Below are 21,867 nucleotides of genomic sequence, written 5' to 3'. Positions count from 1 at the left end.
AAAAATTAGGATGGAGATGAGAGGAAATGATTAAAATAGACAAATTTATCCCTATTTGAAAATGGACTTGTAACATTGGTTTATTATTAATTTAGAAATGTTAAATTGGGAAATTTATCTAGTCAATAATTTATTTACTCTACTCTCCCTTCAAATCTCTTCAATTTGGGGGAATTAAAAATGAGGGGTTAGAGGTGATTGAAACCCCCCAAACCCCTCCAAACTCCTCCCTCTCCTTCCTAAAAAAACTTCCAAATAAGGTAATTGAATTACTCTCTCTCTCTCTACTCTACTTCCCCTCCTTTTTTAAACTTCCAAATAGGTCATAAATTACAGAGTTTATTAACAATATTTTGTAATTTATGTAAAAGGATAAATTATCAACCATTTTGAAGTCAAAGTACTTTTGAAAGATGATGATGCCAAAAATCGTCAGTGAGCTGCACAATCTTCACGTGCTCTAGATAGAACCTGCGAAACAAAAACAAAGAAGACCTTACAGAGAGTGCCGGTGTAGTACCGGCCAAATACCCTCCGAAGGTTAAGTTAGAGAGAATTTCTACAACTCTAGAGTGTTAGAGCTGGGAGGATTACATGTCCCTTGATTTGTGAGGGCTTTGAGATTTTTATAGTAATGTAGAGCTAACCTTCGTTTTTTAATGGAGAAGGTATTTCCTTGTAGACAAGATCCTCTTAAATGCTCGTATATTATGGGATTTTTTCCTTGTAGGGATTCCTTCAATTATGGTTGAGCGTGAGATGCAAGATATTTCCATATTAGGTTTCTTGGAGACCACTTAGGCCACGTAGGTGCCAGATGGCTTTACTACCCGTCTACCTCGTGTTCGTCCGTCTCATTGGAATCTTTCTACTATGAAGAATCCGTCTATCTTTTTGCCTTTCCGTTTGAGACACAATTCCCTTTACCAGTTCTTTGATTGTTAGGCCATCAAGACCGTCTCTTTTGACAACACCGTTGCTTATGACTAACGTTGTTAATTGGATCTGTCTGCCTTGGGTTTTATTCTTATCAAAAGATAAATTTGTCTATATCTATTTTCTCCAATTTGTACTTCGCCTCTCCAAAGCATTCTATATGTTCCTTGGTGTCTTCAATGGAGTGAAAGATCATAGAGATGATCCAGTAGAGTATTCAAAATGTGCCCCTACACAGAGTCCCTTCTTTGCATTTCTTCCTTTGAGCCTTGATTACATCGTTGTTTTGAGGAAATGGTTGCAAGTCTGATCCAACATATAGAAAACCTTCAATGCGATAAGAAGAAACTTCATTTTGTCAAGACAATGGGTGAAGCTTGAACCATCAAAATTCACCAAATCTTGATTCATCACTTTCAAACTTGTTACTTCACTTTCTCCTTACATTTCTATCAAATATTGTCTTGTTGGGAAAATCAGGGGAATGGAAGAATGAAAGAACAATGAGGGCTTTGAGGCACATAATAATTGTTATATTTAAGATGATATTTGCCCCCACTCGATTGAGTTTGTTAAAGGGTTGTAGACAAATCAACTCCGATATATAACTAAGCCAGGATTCTACAAGTAGCAAACTTGGAGATTCCTGTGAATTTCTCCATATAGTGAGTAAAAAAATTGTAAAAGAAACTAAATATAAATGATCAGTTATAATCAATGAGGAAATACCATTGAAATGGTACATTGGAGAAGTCACATGAGAAGAGGCATATACTTTAAATGTTATTATGACTGTTACTAGTTGCTAGGTATACAAAAAGTTCACTTTCCCTCAGGTTTTTTGCACAACTCTGTAGATAACTTTTCATTCTGTCACAATTTTGCTCAAGTGAAATACATCTCACTCTAGCAAACTTTTCAATAAAAATTTAAATAATCAGATAGTAATAAGTTTGCTTGACACTCGAATGTAACTCACTCAAGCAAAATTCTGTAAACTAGTCTCCTTCAATTCTTAATCATTCTTCATTCTTCCACTTTCAAACAGGACAACAATTGCAATTACAAACACATGCTCCACAATCATCCTTAACAATGCCTTCTGAACCTACATGTATCAGAAAACTTATAATCCATAATGCATAATTTTGATTTGAACTAGACAACTGAACAGGCTTCCGGTTTTTTTTTTTTTTTTGGTGTTTTGTTGGGGGGAGGTGGGGTTTCTAGTGGGAGTACCTTCAATCTTGAGAGAAATATTGTGGCTTGGACTTGGAGAACCTGGTTGCCTTGGTCACAGGCCAAGTTGCATGGTTGTGTTACATAATGATAAACTAATTCAGTGGGCAGCCAGAGAACATCAAACATCCAGAAATGAAACAGAAGTTGATTTTGGACTCCATGCTATAGTGAAGTCAGCTGTTGCACAGGACCATTTTAATATATGAACACGGTAAATGTATATTTGCTTAAATTAGGGGCAACATTGGAGAAATAGACACTACATATATGTTACACACTGAATAGCATATGCTCTCAGCTATCATAAATATGTAAGTAAGAATAATTTGCCAAATATATGAACAATAAATTCAAGATTATAGGCAATTATGTGTTTCCAATTAATATAAACATAAACACTTTAATCAAAGAATAGCATAATCACCAAATTGGATATAGCTTTAGGGAATTTGTTCGCTCGTGCTAATGAGCTGTAAAACTGCATTTGCTTTCCTTTGTGCTCTGTTGGTTCCACTCTTTGCAATCTCAATCAAATGCTCATACACTCCAAACTGAAGTGCTGCAAGTATGAAAGATGAATTGTTTGATCCCAACTCAAGAAGAACTGATGTTGCGCACTCCTTGTTCTTGGGGGTTCCTTTTTGGATGAATTCAACAAGATTTTCTATGAATGAGAGCTCTCCAATTTCTTGCCGTCCATCTGGATGTGATGCAAGAAGTAAGAAAATGGAAAGGGCCTCATCAACCATGCCTAAGTTTCTGTCCTTCAGTAACTGGCGTAAGGGAGGTATAATGCCAGCATTAATGGCCCTGGCCTTATTTTCTTGGTTGAGAGATAAGTTGAAGAGTGCAGTTGCAGCATCTTTTTTACCTCTAATTGTCCCATTCTGCAACAGGGCTACCAATGGTGGAATGCCATCTGACAATCCCACAGTTATTTTGATCTCATCCAACATTGATAAGCTAAATAAAGCTGCTGCCGAGTTCTCTTTAGCCTCAGTACTTCCTTTCTGCAAGATTTCTATTATAGCTGGAATGGCTCCTTCTCTAGCTATGAGTTTCTTATTAGCCTCATCAATGGACAAATTCAATAGAGCTGTTACGGCATGCTCTTGAATTTTAGAGTCTGGATAGGACAGGAGTTGCACTAATGGCAGGATTGCTCCATTCTTGGCAATCAACACTCTGTTCTCAGGATTCTCTTTTGAGAGCATACGGATCTTCTTTACAGCCTTTCTCTGCAACTCTAACAGACTAGAATATAGATTTTCAACCAAAGATGAGATTTCCTCTTTGTGTTCAGATGAGGAGATTTCCTGGACTGAAGAATCAGGCTTCTCAGGAAGCTGAAAATTGTTCTTCTCACACCACTGCAAAATTATATTTTTGAGTGCAAAATTTGGTGCTATTGACAGGTGAGCCAAAGTTTGCCTGGTCTTTGGACAGGTCCGGTGGTTGGAGTCAAACCACTTCAGTATGCTTTCCCTCTCATATGTCTTTGATGAATAATGAAGTAAAAAAAGTTTCAAATAAAAAAGAAAGAATTATTAGTGTCTATGGTGCTATAATAGTCTAGTAGCATAAATCATGCACATGCTAAATAAAAAGGATATAGAGAAACCTTCAGAAGTGGGATAGAGAAAAGGAACCCTCATTGTAATAACATAAATTCTCTCTGAGGACTGAAGTTCTTAAAAAATTGAACTCAACTCAATACAGCCATTTTGTAACAACAACTTGCAGCTCTTATATTTCACCTATGAAATGACTAATTTAACTACTATATTATTGTTTTAGCCCATGAAAATCCGTTTGGCACATGATTATTACCTGTCCACTAGCAACAATAACAGGATCTGTCATTATCTCGAGTGTGATTGGACAAAGAAATTCATGAGGGATCAATAGAGATGGGCATTTCTCAAGCATTTTAGGCATGACAGGATCATCGAGAACATTGGTTAATTCCATGCCTGCAATTTGTTTGAATTTGTTGAGAATTTCGATGATTTGCTGAGTAGTATCTGCATTTTGCCCTCCTCTTTCTCTAACAAGGTTCCTTACAGCTATTGTCTCTATCTTAAGGTCCTCAACGGTATGTAGATCAAGCTTTTTTGCTAACCGTTCTATTATGGCACTGTCAGCATTCCGGTCATCCTTTTTGGAAAACACAACCATCATATCCATTGCTAGTTCTATATCCTGTGTATCTGTTCGTTTCCGTGCTCTCCTGAGTTGCACGCACATCAACTCAATCTGAACCATAGTATAAGAAGAACTTAAAATTTAACGATAGAAGCAGAAGGAAAAAAAAAAAAAAAAAAACTTGATAGTGCCAACATTCTGAACAGATGAAGCAACACACTCTAAATAATTTGTGAGAAAAGATTTTCAAATGTGTAATTTTCAATATAATAACAAAATTGTTAAGAAACAAAAACTTGAAACAATACCTCTTTGATATAACATTAAGAATATGGCAATTATTTACTCAATCATTTATTAGAGTTCAAAACATATAACAGACCAATCATAAGTTACTTTTGCAACAAAATGGACATATATACCTGTTCTTTCAATTCATCCGAGACATCAATTTCAACGCTAGGGAAATCTCCCAAAGCTTGACTGAACTTATCATAAACTGTATGAAATCTTATCATGACTGCCTCACTTTCCAATGCCTAAATTGCAAGCAAATTATTAGGATATGTAAACAGAAGAAGGGGAAAAAAAATTCATAGGAAAAAAAACTCAACTAACCAGATAAATCTTGCTCCCCTCGTTACACATTTTCAACAATTTCCTCGCACAAAGAAGCACCTTCTTCAAACTACACAACCAAGCAATACCCGTCTCCGGGATTGGCGTTTCAAGGTCTCTGATCTCTTCTAAAAGAGGCAGCAACAACTTGATGCGCCTAACAATGCCACTACAATCTTTCTTATGTGTCCTCCTGTAATCTCCGAATTGAGCCACGGATTCAATCACACCCACTATTTCTTGAACCACATGCAACTTCTCCACAAGTTCTCCCCCTACTCCTCCTCCTCCTCCTCCTCCTCCTCCTCCATCTTCTCTCTCTCCATTATCCATCACCATGACCAGGAGGAGGGTTGAGGGAAAGAGAAACGTGAAGAGAAAGAAACCCTAACCCTAGTTTCCACTGGCATTGCAATGCTCTGTAATGTGTTTCTTGGTGGGGGGTGAGAGAAGGTTTTCGCTGGCTTTTCGGGGTTTAGGTTTTTTGGTTCAATCCACAAGCATTTAGCGGAGGTCTTGTACGGTTGTACCTTAAAATAGAAACTATGTTTTTGAAAGTTAGTTACTTTCAAGTTTCACACTAACGCCCACGCGGTATTTTGACATGTTTAATGAATATCCTTATTTTTAGGAAATATTTTTTGAAGTCTTTAACGATCAATTTCGAAAATTGTATTAAAATTTTCTTAAAATGATTTGTTACCAAATGAGTTCTAGTTAAATCTTAAATATTTTGAGTAAAAATCTATAAATATATGTTGGTAAATCTAACAACTGAAGTAGAGAAATTCTAGAGATATTGAGTATAAAGTCGTTTGTTTTACCATGTACATTACTATATAGTATAATAATATACTCGACAATAATTGCATTAATTCATTATTCTTATAAGATTTACACTGTTAACTAAACAAATTTGTACGATATTATACAATTTTTGCAAATTTGTACGATATTGTACACATTTTCTTAAATGAATGTTACAATGTAAACTAATAATTTTCCTAATATATTGGAACACATACTATAGTTGTTTGTTTTTACTGGTACTCACTTTTGTGTTGTATTGTCTTTCAATTCAAGATATGTTTTGCATCCAAAAAAATAAAAATAAAATAAAGATATTTTTATTATGCAGAAATTTGAAATATATAGGAATAGTTGATTCTTGATAAATAGTGAAAATTCAGTTGTTTAACTCAAATTTGAAAAATAACAATTCAATGAAACATGAGAAATTCTGACTGCCATCTTTTAATTAGAAAATGTCAAATGTCAAATCTCACATATCATGTATATGTGATAGGATAAAACTTAGGTATATTTCAATTGAGAATTTAAACTTTGGTTGCAATATTAACCAAATTTTAAGCTGAGTATAAATTATTAACCAATTTTGTTCAAATTATTAGTTTATGGTTAAATATAGCACAATCCAATAGTACGAACAAAATAAAGTAGAAATTATGATAAAAAAATAAATAAATAAAGTAGAAATTAAATTACACAGCACATGGTTATGAATAGAAAAACCTAATAAGGAAAAACTCTCCATGATTTACCACCAACCCTTAAAAAAAATCCACTAATATAATATAGAAGGTTTTTTAATATAAACCTTAATTCTAGTTGCTACCTCTAGTAGTAAGTTACTGATATGATTACATGCAATTCAAACCCGATTGGACTCTCTAAATATGGACTTGTTCATGCGAACACCCAGTCTATGATTCCAATCGTGAGCATCTTGAAAGTTGAAACTTTTTACAATTGCAAATTTATGTTAATTGTGCAGTTGCTTTAGCTAAATCACCTGTCTTTGGATATGCTTTAAGTTGGCGGTGAAAAGAGTACTTAGTGCAAAACCCTAGGCATACAAATGCAACACTCTCCAACATCGCTCTTTTTGATCGACTAATATGTTTTCTTAAATACTCTCAGCAGTAGGGAATGAAATCCAAAGCCTGTTGTCAATCTATGGGCCAGAATTAAAATCAAGTCTATCAAGGCTTGATCAACCAGGACATGATGGAGAGTCTATAGATAGGACAGATACTTTTGTCTTCTTAAGCTCTTCATGAAACTTGGTCTCGATCTTCAAATATGTACTTTAACATTCTAAGACTCTTGACATGAGATACAATAGGCACTTTGACATGATTTAGCAACTCTTTAACAAATGTAGACCTTTTAGGCATATTAGATTAGGTTGCCTAATCAAATTTAGCACATGGTTGCATGCATTAATCGATAAAATATATATATATATATATTTCTCTTTTTTCCCATAAAAATTAAATTAAATTCAATACAATTAACTACAATGCTAGCCAAATTTGACCTGTAGCTAGAAGTTAGTTTGGCTAGCTACAAGCTACTCCAAAAAAGAAAAAAAAAAAACTAAGTATTTATACATAGGTTTAGTTTTGGATTTGTTAATAAAATTTTGACTAGACTAGCAGGATGATTAGTACATTGCTAATTAATGCTCTTGTTGAGGGATATAATGGATCTTAAAAAGAGGGGTATTGATTTTTTTTTTTCTTCTTATTCGTTAGTGTATATCGATCATCTATACACATCACCCATTTCATATTTTAAATGTAAACATCAATAATAAAAAATGTGTACACTACATACAACAATGAGTGTGAAACAATATTTTATGTTAAAAGAATGTGCTGCAAACAGATTTGGATCCAATAAAACTACATGGTCTTAAGAGTTCATAGTACCACATTATTAATTCATTCAAGCAAGCTCGTAAGTCCATAAAAGAGAATTCATAGTACCACATTATCATTTCATTCAAGCCCCAAAACATAGATACCCCAAAAAAATAATTCATGAGACAGCCGAATGGGCTTCCAGGGATCTAATTAAAATTCCTACGGCTTTGCAATCAAGACATGCATTAACGTTTAATAATTGTAATAATGGATTTAATCTTACATGGTTTACAAATAAGGCGCAACAAACTCACCTCTGAGGGCGAAACAAACCAACTGTTATCCCTAAAGCTCTTGAAAATGTAAAATGGTCTTCGCTCCCAAAGTGTTAGTTTTGTCGGTTGAACTTTAGAAAACACCCTATTTTTAATTATCACGAACTGAAAAGTGACTGCTTAGTTTGGCCAGGAACGGAGCCAAGATTTTCTCTTACGAGGACTGGTGTATGAAAAGAAAAATAATTATTCAAAAATGTGAAATATACTAAAATTCTAAATTAAATTAATATATAAAAAATAAACTATTATTGATTCAATATTAACAATTTTAACACATATAAAAAAAGATGCAAAATTATTTTTTATTATATTTTAATCAATCATTTATGATCTATGATCTATCACAACCAATTTTGATGTTATTTAAAATTATAAAATTTATCGATCTATGATTGAGTATGTATTAAATGCATGTTACAAGAATTTGTTAGAGAGTTATCTTTTATTTTGTTGCGAAGCATAGTTTGACAATATTTATGACTCAAAATGCTTGTTTCATAATTGTAGAAAAAATTGAAAGAGTAAATAGAAGTACATTCATTCTCTATTTGAAATGGCATGAAGCACGAAAGTCAAAAATCATATTTATTATAACTATTTTCAATATTTTTCTTATTAAATAACAAAGTAGTGTCGTCAATTAAGTTTTTCGTTAAATGGGTAAATTACACGTGCCACCATTTTGATATGCCCTTCAAACATGAAACTACCATGTGTTTTATTTTGGGACACTAACCTCTTTTGTATTTTGCTTTATGAAGCATTTTTTCTATTTTTAATGGAATTTGATAAGATAGTATCTATAATTGCCCAAAACAAAACCAATCAAAAATAAAAAGCACTCAAAATAATTGTTTTGGTTGAACCAAACAACGACAGTACTCAAAAACCCAAAATCTTAAATTTTAACTTTGAGTCTCAAACATCAAACAAGCAAATTGTAATGCAAAACACATAGATCAAGTGATCATTTTATTTCTTATATTCTTTTGGTCAATTTTCAATTAGGAAGGACTAATTTTTATTTGGGGGGTCAAAAAAAATTTTTTTTTTTATAACTTTCAATATATATATATAATTATTATATATAATAATGAATTAAAAAAAAAAATTGATGAGAATTTTTTTTTTCTTTTTTGGGCTAAATGAGTAATAACCTCTCAGCACTCTCCTCGGCTGCTATTGGCTTATAGGAACTGTGTTCACTACTGACACATTTGTCAAAATCCCATCTAGCCAAAAAAAAAAAAAAAAAAAAACCAAAATTCCAGAGGCAGATCAGTATAGTCTAACAGAAAACGGATTTGGATCGGGTACAATACTCTACCGCAATGAGATAGAAACAGAAAACTGAGAAAAGCATATCAAACCAATGGATGACAGTTCCACAAAGTATTGTAGGTCAACTTAGTACAGTTTCTTCTAAAATGTTCAAGCATTGTAACCTTCTGGGACTCAACCAACAACATTAATGTTCTGCCAAATATAAAAAGATTGATAATAATAATCACAATTGATGACTTGCATCTAGTATGAGTAAATGACTTTGAAGAACTCTCAATTAGTCCACCACATGAACAGAACCATTGATAGACCACCGCATGAACAGAACCATTGACAATGGTCAAACCAAATATGAACTTTTTATAGGAGCATAAACTGAAGTTTGGCCTCCAGAACAGCAGTAACACGCTCTAGAGACTTTCCAATTAAGCTATGCTACATCTTAAAACTGAACAAGCAATTACAGAATGATATAGAATAGTAAATATCATCATTTTGTGAAGTAATAACATGAGCTTCACCTTTAAGATAGATACACACAAGATCTTATGTAAATTAACAAGCATTTAGTTATTTATAACTAAGCCATCATTAAGAAAATTTCTCATTATCATGAAAGCCTGTTCTGCATCTCCATCTTCTTCAGGAGATGCAGGCCGGTGGGCAAAGCCATGACCTCTTTCCCTGAAAACCACAACCTGAGATCCCCTACCTATTGTTGTCTCAATATCCCTTAAGACACTGATGGGACAAAGTGGATCATTGTCCCCTGAGATAAATAATACAGGAACCTTTATATCAGATGCTATAGATGGGTCCATCCTTGTACCATAAAAGGAGACCCCAATGCCAAAACAAGCACCCTGATCTCTGGCCAGTACCTCTATCACTCGGCCACCTCCATAGCAAAAACCAATTACGCCAAGCTTCTTTGAGATTCCAGCAGCCACAAATTCATCAACCATCCATTTTGTTGATGCAGCAATGTCATTTGCCATCCTTTGGGGGTCTTGACTTGCAATCCATTGTTCAAACATAATCTTTGGTCGGTCCTTTGCCCATGGATCTCCACGAAATAAGTCTGGAACTAGAACACTGCAGATTGTTTAACCAAAAAAAGGTTATAAGGGCCTGAAAAGTCTGTTCAAAGAAAATTTCCATGGCATGATGACAGAAAGTACTATGCATGCATGGTACTTCAAGGGTAAGCAACATACTTGTAACCATTGCAAGCAACACGATATGCAAACTCTCTTGTGGAAGAATCTTCAAACCCAAAAATATCAGACAACAGCAGAATGCCACAACCATTATTATTTTTCATTGCCTTGAAGAGACAAGCATTGATGCTGTCAGCACCCTCCCCAATTGAAAGTTCCAATCCACTTACCAATTCACATGCCTCGTCATCTGTGCCATCTTCCACTTTCAGCAAGCTACATGATACTTTGCTGATTATATTCTCCATAAACAATCTCCGAATATTTACATTGCCTTTCTTCTGAACAACATAAACTGAAGCTTTGCAGTTAGAAGTTGCAGACTCTTTACAAGGGGAAGAAAATAAAAATCCCAGTATATATATATATATATATATATATTAACAAGAAGTGAAATTTTGAGAGTTTGCAAGACTCTAGAAAAAAAATCACAAGGACCAAGAGCCTCTTGACTTAGTGGCACTTCCGACTCTCTCCACAAGGGAGAACTCTGGTTTGAACCCCAGGGACAAGGTATTCTCAACTCTCAACATACTTCTTTTATTTATTTAATTTTTTTTAAGGGAAATAAAATTTATTCCATAAGAACAATCCAGATACCAGACAGATGTACAAGGTATGCTAAACTCTAGAAGTTGAACTTTATGGACTATTATAAGAAGAAGAGAAAAAAAGACAAAAACAAAAGAGCTTATTTTCATTTTTATAATTTGGTTTCTCTATTTTGTTGGCAGTGTTATCAATGAACAATTGCAGCAAATTTTGAACTGTTGGATGTAAGAATGAGAGAAAGAAGTTGACTTGAGAATTTGCATTCAGGTTAATAGAATTTTTATTAATTGGGCTCTTTTTAGTTAAATTTTGGTTTTAATGATATTTTGATAATTAAATTTAGGGTGAAGAGTTATGGACCAAACCTAAACATTACCAATTGCCAAATGTGTCTTTGTTGTAATAAAAGATTAGCACTATTGGGAGAGATGTAACTCATTTAAGTAACTAAAGAAATGGCAATCAATCAAGCTTAGATATAAGTAGTTACTATGCAATATTGACCATGGCATTGTATGAAGTGAAGCTGTGCATCCAATCATTATTAACTTTCAATAAAACAAAATATCTTATGGGGGTCATGAAACAAAAGAGATACATATTTAAATTATAAGAAAGTGTATAATTCCCCAAAATAGTGAATAAATCACAATAAACATCGAAGGTTCAACAACAAACATGATTGTTCTTACTCACACCATGCTCATAGACTGATAGGGGTATCAACTTAAAGAGCCAGCAATCCCAATTCAATATAAACTCATATCTAGCTATGAAAGTGAATTAATTTCTAGTTTATATATCAATTATACTACTTCCATCCAAAATCAATGCCAAAACTGCAGGAGTCTTGACATTTATCATCTTCCCTGTATGTAAGTAATCATTGCCAGCATTAATTGGTGTTCAAGTGCAAGTTTGCTTTGCTAGTATACCAAATTCCAGTAGATTTTCTTAACCCCTAAAAATCTCTCCTTTTTTTTTTCACCTAAAAAATACACACCCCCTTTTCCTTTTGTGTTGTGGTGGGTCCAAGTGAGGTACCTTGTGAGTGAGTGTGTGAATTTTTTATTTGGTGAAAAATTGGGTGCCTGTAGCAGAGTTGTTTTAGAAATGAAACTGTTAAATAAAAGATATGAAAGCGAAACAAACCCATCGGCCGGTCTAACTTACTAGAATAAAATTTCGGCTGAATTTCGGCTCCAGTTTATATTTGACTTCAAACTGAATTGAATTAATATATATAGGTGGCCAATAGAGTTTTGGTACACAATCAATTTAAGAGGCTCCAATATTCTAGCAACTGAATAAGTAAATAGAAGTGGGTCTAAAATTTCATTAGAGTTTCACCAAAAGCAAGAGAGTAAATTGCAGCTTCCATGGTAAAGAAATGGGCAAATAGATTATACAATACAAAGTAAGAAAAGCAAAAACGTACAGATGATGGGAGCAGAGGAGAAGAAAATGGTGGAATGAAGCAATTGTTGTAATGGACTGGCCTTCTTCTCAAACTCAAAGAGCTGCTGCTGCTACTTCTTCTTATTGAAGCATAAGTTCCTGTTGAGGCTAAAGTACCCATGTCTCTGCAATAACTTCCCATATTCAGTATTGAGTTTTGACTCTCGTCTTCTCACCAAAACTACTACTTATGAGATATTTTTTTCCCTCATTTGGATATCAGAATTTCTTTCTTCCAACCAATACTACACGTCAGACTCACCGGGACCCACAATTTTGTTTTAAGAATTTGTTTTTTTAACCTTTTTTTTTGGAATGGAAACGTTAGAAAACATTCTAATTATTATTATTATTATTATTTTTTTTTTTGAAAGGGAAAAACATTCTAATTTCGAATGCATATAATAAAGATCTTCTTTTTTTGGTAAACTGGAATAACATTAAACTAAGAAGAAAGATCAGCCAAGGCTGTACACGGTCTTGGGTGATAAACTCCCCACATATCAGAATTCAAAAGAGATAAAAGTGTGGGAGGGGGGGTTACAAAAAATATCTCCACATCATAGCTAGCAGAACCCATATGAGCCAAGGCATCCGCACAACCATTAGCCTCCCTGAAGCAGTGCAAGATCTGAACCCGAGGCAGTTGCAGCAGCAAGTCCCTACAATCATCCACAAGAATAGAGAAGTCTCCATTAGAGCAAGCATTATTTGAAATTAAAGACACTGCTGCAATGGCATCAAGCTCAACAACCACGGCTTGGGCCTGCATTTCAAGACAGAGCAACAAGCCTTCTCTCAAGGCCCATAATTCAGCTGCCAAGCAAGAGGTGACTGCAAAAGATTTAGCAAAACCACCAATGCACTGACCCCTTGAATCTCGGATAAGCCCCCCCCCCCCCCCCCCTCCAGCTAAACCAGAAGAGCCAAGAAAGGAGCCATCAGTATTAAGCTTCCACCAGCCATCAGGGGGTTTCAGCCACTTAACCAACCTTGGGATTTTGGTTTTTTTCTTCCTCGGATCAGCAATGCAGTAAAAAAATTCCCTGGTTTGCATCTACACCTTCTGCACACCATTGGAACTCATGCAGTGAGACCCAAAAACCTTCCTATTTCGCTGCAACCAAAGATGCCAGATACCCAGAAGGAAGAACAAACACCAAGGGTAGTCCTTATCACTGGCCATTAACGTGCTATTTGAGTTTATGTGTAACCAATCTAGGAAGTTACCTGCAAAAGACTGCCATAAGGTAGAGGGGCAGTTAGCTTGTCTCCAAAATCCTTGTGCCACAGGACAGTCCCGCAAAACATGAACAATGGTTTCATCAGGGTCCAAGCAGCTACTACAACCCCCTAGGCCATCAATCCCCCTATGACTAAGAACTGCATTAACTGGCAGACTATGATGATAGCACTTCCAGAGAAAAAATTTAATCTTGGGCAGAACACAAAGCTTCCAAAGCCACTTGCCATTGAAATCCTGGATTCTTACATCTTCATTAATGGCTAAAAGATAAGCACTCTTAGTTTCAAATTCCCCATTGGCACTCGAAATCCAGCAACGTTGGTCACCTCTCCTAGCTGATCTTCGAATTGGAGTGGCCTTGATGGCCTTTAGCACATCATCAGGCAAGACAAACGATATGTTGTCAAAAGACCAGGTACCATTAAGCATCACATCAGTAACTTTAATCTCTTCTTCCCCTCTATTAAGAGGACCCTCAACCAGAGAGCGAATATTCCCTTCATTAAGCCATCTATCGTACCAAAAACTCAGCATGCTGTTGTTCCCAATAATCCATTTAGATCCCTTATCAAATAGAGGTTTACCCTTTTTAATGGCTGCCCAAACACACGACTGGTTCCCTTTCCTGTTATGAGTCCTTAATCTGTATTTCATCTTCAGGACCTTAGCCCACCCTGCATTCTCGGAAGTCTCCATCCTCCAACACAGCTTCGCAGCCAAAGTGAGATTCCTCCCCTTCGCACTTTGAACACCCAATCCCCCTCGATTCTTGGGTTTCGTAACTTTCTCCCAGCAAATCATATGCATTTTTTACTTCTCCTCTGTTGATCCCCAGATAAAGTTTCGGTTAAGTCTATCAAGTCCGTTTAGAACTCTAGAAGGCAAAAAACAGCCTTGCATCAAATACGAAGGGATCGCTGAAGTAACTGATTGAGTAAGAACAACCCTCCCTGCCATAGACATAAGACTTGCTTTCCACCCCTGAAGCTTAGTCTGGACTCTCTCTACAACAAAGTCAAAATCATGCGACGTAGACCCAGGGTGTTTAAGGGGGAATCCTAAATATTTACCGAGGTTGGGAGTAGATCTTCAATCCTTGTTTTGTCCGCTCACCCAAACCATGGTTACAGCGGTCACAATTAACCAACCCATGGAACCACGAGGTTAAAAGAAAATTAAATGGGTTTGCATTAAAAAAAAATAAAAAAATAAAAAAAAAAAAAAATAAATTTACATAGGCTGAACATGGCTTTCACATGGGCCAACATATAAGGGTTTTTTTTTTTTTTTTTAAGAATTTCAACTTATGACGTCTACTCCTATAATAAAGTTAAACATAAACTTAACACTTATGTTTTACAAAGCTTTTAATAAGTTAAGTTTAGGTACACTCTAATTAAATCTAAAACTATATGTTTTAAAAAAATATATAACTATAAGCATTATAAATTAAATTAAATTTGCTTTCAAAAAATTAAATTAAATTTAAAAGTTAATGAATCTGTCATTCTATTTAAATGGATTTTCTTATTTGGGACCAACATTTCGGTAGATCAAAAAAATACTCCTACACTCTTCAAAAATAAAAAATAAAAAAATAAAGACAAAACTTGAAGACGACCTAGTAAATATACAAATAAGAGTGTCATAAGACTAGCTTCAATATATGAACAAATGCACATAAATATATCATTTCAATACCATTATAAAAGTGCGTTTAATGACGTTATATATATATATATATATAAATAATAATAATAATTCTGAAACAGTATACTAGTATTAACAATAACGAAATCTTTCATTACAGTAACCAAACTGAAATGGTTTGCAAAACAAATTTCAAAACATTGGAGTGAGGGGTAGAATTGTGCTGTATGCATTGTGGTTTTTTGTTTTGTTTAGTGTTTAGTTTACAACCTTTTCTATAAGAGGTTATAAAGGGTTCATCTTTATGAATTGTTGTTTAGTGTTTAGTTTACACTTTATTTACGGTCTTCAACATTCTAAGACTCTTAACATGAGTTACAATAGACACTTTGACACAGCTTATCAACTCTTTTTAACAAATATAGATATAACAAGTTTTTTTACGTGTGGTAAATTAGGTTCTCCAATCGAATTTAAGCACATGATTGTGTTAATCGATTAAAAAAATTTATACTTTCCCAAAACAATAAAATTCAATACAATATACTATAATGCTAGTCAAATTTGACCTGTAGCTAGAAATTACTTTGGCTAGTCTAAGAAAAAAAAGACTATGTAGTATACATGGGTTTTTATTTTTTATTTTAGATTTGTTAATAAAATTTTAATTAGACTCTCAGGATGATTAGTACATTGCTAATTAATCCTCTTAGTGAGGGATTTAATGGGTTATAAAGAGGTGCATTGATTCTCTCATATTCGTTAGTGTGCATCATCTATACACATCATGACATCACTCATTTCATATTTTAAATGTGGACATCAATAAATAAAAAAAATGTAAACATCGCATGAGAAATTTGAATATTATATATGCAAAGTGTATAACAATGAGTGTGACACAATATTTTTTTCATTTAAAGAATGGTCTACAAACAGATTTGAATCCAATGAAACTTCATGGTCTTAAAAGAGTTTATAGTACCACATTATTAATTCATTCAAGCTCATAAGTCTATGACAAAAATTTCATAGTAACATGTTATCATTTTATTCAATACCCCATAATAGATACCCCAAAAAAACCAAATCATGAGACAGTCAAATGGGCTTCTAGGGATAAAAAAATTCCCAAGGCTTTGCAATCAAGACATACTTCAACTTTTAAATCTCAAATTTTCTTGACCCTATGCAATGTTCTGTTTATAATCGCCTCTAGTCTTTAAAGGTTTACAATTTAGGCACATCAATCTCACCTTTGAGGGCAATAACATCGGAACAAATCTACTTTTTTTTTTTTTATAGGTAAATATGACGATTTCATTGATCTAAAATTGGAATACAACAAAACTAGAAAAACAGAATTACATTAAATCATCATTTAGAATCTGCTGAATGAAAGGAGGTGAGACCTCCTTCCATGTGTGGGACTAACCCGAGAGTTTTGCTTCTCAAGCTAACTCATGGGCAGCTTTGTTGTCATCCCTTTTCAGATGCTTGAAGGAGCTCCAATTGAAGACATGAGCTGAGGACCTAATATCTTGGAGGATGTGGCCGAGCTCTCCCCCACTTTCCTTCGAGTTTAATGTCTGAATAAGAGCTAAGGCATCAGACTCGAAAATAGCTTTGGAAGTTCCCATTTCTGCAGCAAAGAGAACTCCTTGATGCAGTGCAAATGCCTCAATGATAGTGGCAGGGAGAGCTGATGGGAGAAGGCTCCAATAATGGCCCTGGTGTGGTCTCTGATGATGACACCAATACTAGAGTGGTCTCCATCATTTGTTGTTGCCCCATCTACGTTAATTTTGTGAAAACCTGGTGGGGGAGGAAACCAATGGGTCCTAACTGTGGGATGAGAGGGGTGATCGTGTGAGCAGGAGGTAGTGAAGTCTATTTGAGATAGCTTTGCTATCTTCCAAGCTTGAGCTAGAGGACAGCTTGCATCATTGTGTATGGCATTGTTCCTATTTCCCCAAATAGTCTAGGCAACCATGTAGAAGAGGTCCAGATCAATGGAAGACCCTTTCTCAAGGAATTGGGCAGTGATACCAATGAAATCATGAGTTGAAGAAGAGAGGTCCACGGGGCAATCATTCCAACAAGCCCAGGTTTTTTGTGCATGGTTGCAATGGAGCAGAGCATGGTTAATTGATTCCAAGTCCTTGTCACAAATTTGACAAAAACCAGAAGTATTTAGTCCCTTACTCCGAAGATTGAGCATTGTTGGCAGGCCATCCAAACACACCATCCATGCAAAAAAATTTACTTTCGGAGGTACATTTAGCTGCCAAATCTTCTTCCAAAAAGGGGAGGCTTGGTGGTTTGATGAATTTTCTCCAGTTGTACCTGCATCAATCAGCCCCCTAGCAACGTAATAGGCACTTTTCACCGTGAAGGAGCCCTTTTTATTCCCTATCCAGATCAGCGAGTCTTCAGGGAGGTTGTGACTAAGAGGGATTCTTAGGATTTCATTCGTCTCAAAGTGGAGAAAGAGAGAATTCACTAAGTTCAGTTTCCACCATTTGCTATTCTCATCAATGAGGGATGAAGCCATTGGGAAATCCTCAAAAGCTCTCGGAGTGGAGATCACTTTGTGAGTAGTTAGAGTTGGAAGCCACTTCTCTTCCCAAATATGAATTCTTTTTCCGTTGCCCGCCCGCCATCTTATGCCCTTTCTAATGACCTCAAGATTGCTGTGAATGCTTCTCCAAGCATAGCTCAGGTTGCTTCCTAATTTTGCACTCAAGATATCGTCATAAGGAAAGTATTTGGCTTTATAGACCCAAGCCATTAGGGAGTTGGGTTTGATAGAATCCGCCAACCTTGTTTGGCAAGAAGAGCCAAATTAAATGCTTGGAGATTTCTGAATCCCATACCCCCATAAAGCTTCGATTTGCATAAATTCTTCCAGCTCACCCACGCCAATTTTGTCTCCTGATTTCTTTGACCCCACCAGAAATTTCTCATCATTCTTTTTAGATCATCACAGAGAGTTTTTGGCAATTGAAAGCAACTCATGGTGTACGTCGGCACCGCTTGAGCAACTAATTTTATAAGAATTTCTCTACCCCCAATGGAAAGAAGCTTTTCCTTACAGCCAACCAACTTCTTGCTCACCCTCTCTTTAATCTCAGCAAAGACTTGTTTTTTGGATTTACCAATAAGGGAAGGAAAGCCAAGGTATTTCCTGTGTTGGGAGCAATGCATTGGGCCTAGGATGCTTAAAATTTCTTCCTTAACATCATTGGCTGTGTTGGAGCTGAAGAAAATTGAGGACTTACCCGTATTTATTTTCTGTCCGGAGGCTACTTCATAGGATTTTAGAATCTGAACCAGCTTTAGACATTGTTGAGCACTAGCCTTGTAGAATAAAAGGTTGTCGTCCGTGAAGAAGAGGTGGGTAATGATTGGGCAGCCCCTATAAATGGATATACCATGGAGAGACTAGGTACAAGTTGCCTGCTGGATGAGGGCTGATAAGCCTTCTACACATAAGAGGAAGAGACCCAGAGAAAGGGGGTCGCCCTGTCTAAGCCCTCCGATAGGAATTATACTTACATATGCTTTGCCATTAATGATGACAGAGTAGGAAACAGATGAGATGCATTGCATAATAAGGGAAATCCACTTCCCGTCAAAGCCTAGCCTTTCCATAACTCCCTTGACAAAACTCCATTTGACCCTATCGAAAGCTTTACTCACATCGAGTTTGATGGACATGAAGCTATCCTTCTCGTCGGATTTATGATTTAGATAGTGCATTAGCTCAAATGCAACTAATACATTATTTGTGATTAGCTTATCGGAGGTGAAGGTGCTTTGATTTTCAGTGATAATAATGGGTAGGATAGCCTTTAGTCGGTTTGCAAGGGTCTTGGAAATGAGTTTATAAGCAACATTGCAAAGGCTAATTGGTAGAAACTCAGTCATTTTGGTGGGGTGGGAATTTTTGGGAATGAGAGCTATGTTTGTTTTATTTATTGCTGCCATAGGAAGGTTGTGGTTGAGGACATTAAGTACCATGCTAGTAATATCTGTTCCTACAATGTTCCAATATTTATGTAAAAATACTGCTGACATATCGTCGGGACTCGAGGCCTTAGTAGGGTGAATATGGTGCAGGGCCTTTATTACTTCTTCTCTGGTGAAGGGACAAGTCAGCTCTTCATTCATTTCTCTAGTGACCCGAATTGGTATGGCCCTAGTGATTTGCTCAATACAATTCTACTGTTATCCTCAAAGCTCTTGAAAATGTAATGGTCTTGAATTTTAGAAACACTCAGATTTTAATAATCATGAATTGAAAATGTGACCGTTGAGCTGTAAGAAATCCACAAATGAGAAATATATGTTCGGTACAACTTATTTTGATGAGATAAAAATAAATTGAATTTGATAAAACTTTTTTTTTATTGGTAGAAATTGAAAAAACTGTATCTAAACAAAAAGAAGTTTTTAAAGTAGAAATTGCCAAGTGCCTAAATCCCATTTAGCAAATTATTTATATATTTTATCTATAAAGCCAAAGTTGCAGATGCAGATCAGAATAGTCGTAAGAGGAAAAAATTGTTCAGATTTATGAGTCAGTGTCAGTACCTTGTTCAAGGACAACGGTATATCATGTATAGAAATGGTATAGACTAAAAAGTATCACTAAACATTTTTGATGTGGTGGTCACTTCATAAATATAAGTGTTTGTGGAATATAAAGGGGGTAAGAGTCGGGTTCAAGTCTCCGAATAAAACTTTTATCTTGTAAAAAAAAAAAAAAAAGACTAGAAAGGAAGTGACTGTATTTTTTTCACGTGATGACGTGGTTTCAATAAATCTATATTGTATCTCCACCACAGACAACAATTTTGAACGGCTGATTCATCAATCATCATTCTTTTTTTTAGGATAAAATTGATTAACTATCTTTGATACGTAGTACAGTATACATGTGTGGGGTGCACTACACACGAATGTATAAATTCCCCAATAAATAGCACATCAGATGGTTTTGGTTTTTGACATCATTGAAAAAGACTTTTACATGACATGGTACATGAAAATCAACGGTAAGCATTAACTTTATAATATTCAAACACAGATTTTTGGATGGCCAAAATTTGGAGCATGCCACGTGTCACGGAAGAATCAACCCATGTCTCCCACCCATAGTGCTTTAGAGCGTATTCATTCTTTCTTCCTTTCTTTTCTTTCTAAACTCTAGAACGAATTCAAACTATTCATATTACCTTCAACTTAAAAATAAAATTAAAAAAATAATTCTACCTAAAAGAGTAGGGTAGACACATGAAAGGAGAGGAGTAATTGTAGCTAGTGATGCTAAGATTCTACAAATAAGTAACGATGTTCCAATAGTATTGATTTATGAAAAATTTTTAGAAAATTTTTTATGAAAAAAGAAAAAAATAATTGATTTTTTTACTACTTTTTATATTTTTCATTAAAGTAGTATTAAAACTTTTTAAAAATGGTCAATTAACAAATGCCCTAAGGACACCAGTTAACTTGACCTTATAATCTTTATATACAAATTGACGTGTTACCTTTTTAAAAAAAAAAAAATCCAATATTCATTTATCATGTTTTTGAAATCCACCAATAACATTTATTGTCACATTGGTTAGTAAAGATTATGTTGTAACATTTGTATTCATAAATGGCTTTTGTTTAACTAATTTCCAGAGAGTAGGGGTTAATGTGCATTTAATACTTTATTAAAAAAAAATATTTTTTTGCCTTTTTTTCTTCAAAAAATCATGTCAAAATGTACACATATATCGTAAAATGTCAAATACTATTCTAATGAATTTGTACGTGTAAGCCAATATATCATTAACAAGTGTGTTTTCTTATTTGAAAATGTTCAGTAGAGCTTATAATTCAATATTTAATAATCTTTAACATGTGCCATTTGAGCACTTGGTACCTCTTTTTTTTAATTATGGTTACCCATTCTTCTTACTTACAACATTATTTAAATGTTTGCCTTTAAATATATATATATATATATATATATATATAATCAATTAAAGTATTAGAAAACAATTTAATTTGATATTTATTTTACCATCTAGAATTTATGTCAATATGAACACAATAACTAAATTTTGTCACATTAACAATAATTTAAATAAATACCAAAATTATGATAATCAATACTTGTTTAAATATTGATGACATAACAAAATTCAATCCACTCATTTTAAAATGAATTGATAACATTTTAGGAAGTCTATAGTGGAGCTACCTTAAAATTCTAAAGGATCCTAATCCGATACAAAAGTAATATCTAAACAATCAAAGGAAAAAATAAAGAGCTCGATGTTGAATGAATCTCAAAAGTAGATTAGCTAAAATAGGAAAATATGTTTTGAGGTGGTATTTTTTGTGGGGTCCGATTAATGTGTGCCCTTAGCACACATTAAGCTTTCTATTTTTGGAAACATTTTCTCGAGAATTGAAAAAGTTGTTACTTTTTCAATTCTCGAGAAAATTTT

At 34.7% G+C, this 21,867-nt stretch overlaps 2 protein-coding genes across 3 annotated transcripts; both read right to left on the bottom strand.

Annotated features, from left to right (window-relative positions):
- Positions 1-2,263: 2,263 nt before the first annotated feature.
- LOC115977845 (U-box domain-containing protein 15) lies at positions 2,264-5,438 on the bottom strand. Of its 2 annotated transcripts, XM_031099871.1 has the most exons (5): positions 4,942-5,438; positions 4,746-4,862; positions 4,009-4,434; positions 2,603-3,674; positions 2,264-2,355 (listed from the first exon to the last, which is right to left on the bottom strand). In XM_031099871.1, the coding sequence occupies exons 1-4, from the start codon at positions 5,278-5,280 to the stop codon at positions 2,619-2,621; spliced, it is 1,938 nt and encodes a 645-aa protein (XP_030955731.1). In that variant the 5' UTR covers positions 5,281-5,438; the 3' UTR covers positions 2,264-2,355; positions 2,603-2,618. The 2 variants fall into 2 exon arrangements, with proteins under 2 accessions (XP_030955731.1, XP_030955729.1); XM_031099869.1 differs by lacking the exon at positions 2,264-2,355 and having other exon boundaries at positions 2,513-3,674.
- Positions 5,439-9,569: 4,131 nt separating this feature from the next.
- LOC115974636 (carboxymethylenebutenolidase homolog) lies at positions 9,570-12,666 on the bottom strand. Its single transcript, XM_031095073.1, has 3 exons — positions 12,443-12,666; positions 10,450-10,733; positions 9,570-10,327 (listed from the first exon to the last, which is right to left on the bottom strand). The coding sequence occupies exons 1-3, from the start codon at positions 12,602-12,604 to the stop codon at positions 9,799-9,801; spliced, it is 975 nt and encodes a 324-aa protein (XP_030950933.1). The 5' UTR covers positions 12,605-12,666; the 3' UTR covers positions 9,570-9,798.
- Positions 12,667-21,867: the final 9,201 nt, after the last annotated feature.

Source organism: Quercus lobata, chromosome 2, assembly GCF_001633185.2.
Source record: "Quercus lobata isolate SW786 chromosome 2, ValleyOak3.0 Primary Assembly, whole genome shotgun sequence".
In the NCBI taxonomy this organism is placed as follows: Eukaryota; Viridiplantae; Streptophyta; class Magnoliopsida; order Fagales; family Fagaceae; genus Quercus; species Quercus lobata.
Note: the sequence above shows the minus strand (reverse complement) of the source record. Positions and strands in the feature narration are given on the sequence as shown.

Coding starts and splice junctions, on each gene's coding strand:
- LOC115977845 (XM_031099871.1), bottom strand. CDS start 5,280: ATGGTGATGGATAATGGAGAGAGAGAAGATGGAGGAGGAGGAGGAGGA. Junction 4,863..4,941: donor AGGGGAGCAAGATTTATCTG/GTTAGTTGAGTT, acceptor CTTGCAATTTAG/GCATTGGAAAGTGAGGCAGT. Junction 3,675..4,008: donor TTATTGTTGCTAGTGGACAG/GTAATAATCATG, acceptor TATTCATCAAAG/ACATATGAGAGGGAAAGCAT.
- LOC115974636 (XM_031095073.1), bottom strand. CDS start 12,604: ATGGGAAGTTATTGCAGAGACATGGGTACTTTAGCCTCAACAGGAACT. Junction 10,734..12,442: donor CTCCTCTGCTCCCATCATCT/GTACGTTTTTGC, acceptor TATGTTGTTCAG/AAGAAAGGCAATGTAAATAT. Junction 10,328..10,449: donor GTTGCTTGCAATGGTTACAA/GTATGTTGCTTA, acceptor AACAATCTGCAG/TGTTCTAGTTCCAGACTTAT.